The sequence below is a fragment of the Triturus cristatus genome, chromosome 8 (genome assembly GCF_964204655.1).
Source record: "Triturus cristatus chromosome 8, aTriCri1.1, whole genome shotgun sequence".
Lineage (NCBI taxonomy): Eukaryota > Metazoa > Chordata > Amphibia > Caudata > Salamandridae > Triturus > Triturus cristatus.
In genome coordinates this window covers 1,579,858,942-1,579,862,479 of record NC_140591.1, presented here as the reverse complement: position 1 = coordinate 1,579,862,479, position 3,538 = coordinate 1,579,858,942, and the positions used below count along the sequence as shown (strand labels likewise).

Here is a 3,538-nt window from a genome sequence, read left to right as displayed (position 1 = left end):
AATAAATGTTGTTGAATTGATGACGATGCTGACCATTAATGCATCCTCAGGGGTGTGTATGTAGGTGAGTTAGGGAACCTTATTCTCTGAAACTTTCTTGCACTCTTGAGATCTTGGAAACTACATCAAACACATTTTGTCCTGAACATTAATTTTAGGCTCGCTCAATTTAATTCAGTACTTTTGTCTCTTAAAACATCCAGAAACTAACCTGGATCAAAGTCATAATGGGCCTGACCTACTGCTGAGTGCTAATCAAAAAACAAATTCGTCTGGAAGACCTAAATATCCGCAGCAGGACACACTTTCCTTCACTATGTTGTCCCTGTATTGTAAGAACATTAATTTTTTTAGCAGATTTGCCTTTTGAGTTTGTATTTCCTACTGAAAATGGAAGATCTTCTTTTTCCTTTAAGCTCTAAGATCCTGATTACAGGAGGGTGAAACAGGGTGCACTAAATACTTGTGCCTACAAAGATCTTTAAAACAGAGTGAGGCATTTACTAGTTGTGGAAAATGGTAGCCCCTATTGAAAAATACCTTATTTTCTGTGTTTTCCTCTTGGAAAAGAGACACATTTTCCAAAATGGGTATTTAAGATGCAGAATTTCCAGTTTCTTGATTTTTCATCCGGTCCTTCTTTGCAGTTAAATTACCACACAATTGATCTACCAGAATCTATCAGGTGAAACTCACAAGGGTATGATAATTATCACTCAACTCATAATTCTGATCACTGTGCAAAAATCTGTTTGCAGAGAGAGGATAAATTAACCCTGAACTGGTAATGGGGGCCTTAATGTCTCCCAGAGTGCCACTTTTAAAATGGCCCTCCACGTCAAAATACAGATGAGTGATTGACACAAAATAAGTAATATTTTGTGAAGCTGACAAACTCTGGATGGTAAAACATCCAGCAGAAATAAAAACTGGGAGTATTTTTTGTTTTCTACTCCTGTAAGACCTAATTCCATCTACATTTTCATCCACTTCTTCTTTTTTTTTAAAGTGTAATGAATTTGAAAAGTTTAACAAAAATTACACCATTTTGAAGCCATAGTTATAGTGCATATTCCTTCAAGAAGGGTTTTTCCAGAAAATGTGTGCATCGATGGCCTCCAGACGTGAAGGCCTCCCCTCTGGAAAATATGCACTGCCCTTTTTCGAATGTTTTTGGCCTTAACACCATAAACTACTGGATTCAACATGGATGGCACAAGGATGTGAAAATTTGCAGAAAGAACATGAGTATGATGAGGGATAGTCTTTTGACCAAACCTGTATGTTGCAAAGTTGAAAACTGCTGGTGTGTAAAATATGAGAATTACAAAGACATGGGCACCGCAGGTGCTGAATGATTTGTGACGGGCCTGCTTGGAAGGAAGTCTTAGGACAGCATTTAGGATCATCACATAAGACATTCCAATAGCCAAGAGATCAAATCCTGATATGAGAAGAGACACAACCAAACCTAAAATGTTGTCAAATCTAACATCTCCACAGGCCAGCTTGGCCACTGCCATATGGTCACAGTAGGAGTGGTAGATGACGTTGGATTTGCAGTAAGACAACTGGCTCGATGATAGTGCAAAAGGTAATACTGCAATAAAAGCTCTAAATATAACCACAACTGCTATTTTTGCCAGTATTTCGTTATTCAAGAGTGATGAATATCGTAAGGGGTAACAGATAGCAACATAGCGATCAAGTGCCATTGCCACCAGAATTCCTGATTCCAGCCCCAAGAATAAATACAGAAAGAACATCTGGGTCAGGCAGCCAGCAAAGCTAATTTCTAGGTAACTGAACCAAAATATGCCCAGCATCCTAGGCACTGTAGTGCTAGGCAAAGCTAGGTCATTGGCTGACAAAAGAGAAAGAAAAAAGTACATAGGTTCATTGAGGCTTTTGTCTGTTCTTAAGATAAATAACAATATGCAGTTTCCAAACACCGCCAATATGTAGACAGAGACGAATGGTATTGAGAGCCATAGTCCATGTTCCTCCAGCCCAGGAATGCCGATCAGGATAAACGTCAATGGTATGAAGCTAGTGGTGTTATGGGTGACTTGCATGCTTCTGACTAGTTGCCTTCTGATGGCTTTTGCTAGTTGAATGTCTCCTCAACCTTTAAAAAACGAAAAGAAAGTTGAAGTTATTCTATATGTTGTGGACTACCATTTGCATGAGTAGTGTACGAAAATGAGTTACTGGTTGAGAGGGGTGGCAACCACAATGCTTGTGGGGTGAAACTCAAACAAATCCCAAATTAACCTGAGCTGAATCCCATGGTAGCTTGGCACAAAAGCAGTCAGGCTTAACTTAGAAACAATGTGTAAAGTATGTATGCAGGACTTCAAACAATAATTAAGTGAAAACACAACACAAGAAAAATCTCACACCAATTTCAAAATAAATAGAGTAAAATGTAGTAAATTATTTGAGAAAAAAAGACAAAAATTCAATTAGCTGAATCGGAGATATGGAATGGTAAAAATATTTAAGTGAAAACAGTGTTTAGACACACAAAGTGCCATCCTCGGTATCTGGTCGTGCCTGACCGGGAAAAAGTCACAAGTTCAGGCTGAATGCAATTTAGTGCAGGGCGGGTGTAAGAACCAAGTTAGGCCCACTAAATAAAGTAGCTTAAATCCAGTTTGCAGAGAGTTGCGAGGTACTGTGGAGAGGATGCGTCACCCAGAGGCAGTTCTCGACGAGCTGGCAGGACTGCGATGTGAGGTCCTGAATAGAGAGGTATTGCATAGTGGCAGTTTCAATGGGCTGGGGTGTGCGATGTAAGGTACTGCATCAGGATGTGTCATGCAGTGGCGGATATGATGAGCTATGGGGCAGCGATGCAAGGTCCTGCATTTCTAGTGAGCTGCAGTGCTGTGAAGCAAGATCCTATGTTGAAAAGCATTGTGCAGTGGCAGTTCTGAGGGGCTGCAAGGCAATGCGTTGCCCTGCTTCAGTACTGTGAGACCAATACTGGGCTGGCATAGCACCTTCAAGCCCACTTCCAAGGGTTCAAAACTGCTGTGGCACTACTTGGGGGACAAAACTTATAACAGAAAGAATGCAGGTGCTGGGTTCAAGGTGGTTGGAGCCAGTTCTATTCCTGAGCTTCTATTCGGAGGCCAATCATCTATCCTTTGGAGTCATTCTGGGTGTCCTTGGTGTGAGGTGCAGGCCAAGTCCTTCTCCCTCAGGCAACATGGCAGCAGAGTAGGACTCCTTCTTGCAGAGAAGCACAACAATCATTCTGAAACTTCCACAGGTCCAGAAGTCTACTGGAGAGTTGTGTCTGAGGATCCAATATTTATACCTGGTGTCCACTTTGAAGTAGGGGAAGTTTCTAGAGGCTTCCGCTCTCAGAGGTGCTTGGAATTTCCAGGCTCCCTACCCTGACCCCAAATTGACTCGGGGCACAAAAACTAATGTCAAACCTTTTGTGAGGGTACTAGGGCAGAGGTTTGGTTATGTGAAAGAGTCATAGGTTATATATTGTTATGCCTATTGTATAGTGTACTAATCACCC

General features: G+C 41.3%; 1 protein-coding gene across 1 annotated transcript; it reads right to left on the bottom strand.

Annotated features, from left to right (window-relative positions):
* Window positions 1–1,028: 1,028 nt before the first annotated feature.
* LOC146806233 (olfactory receptor 52J3-like) lies at window positions 1,029–2,075 on the bottom strand. The gene has a single exon (XM_085623913.1). The coding sequence runs from the start codon at window positions 2,073–2,075 to the stop codon at window positions 1,029–1,031; it is 1,047 nt and encodes a 348-aa protein (XP_085480039.1).
* Between the last annotated feature and the right edge of the window lie 1,463 nt (window positions 2,076–3,538).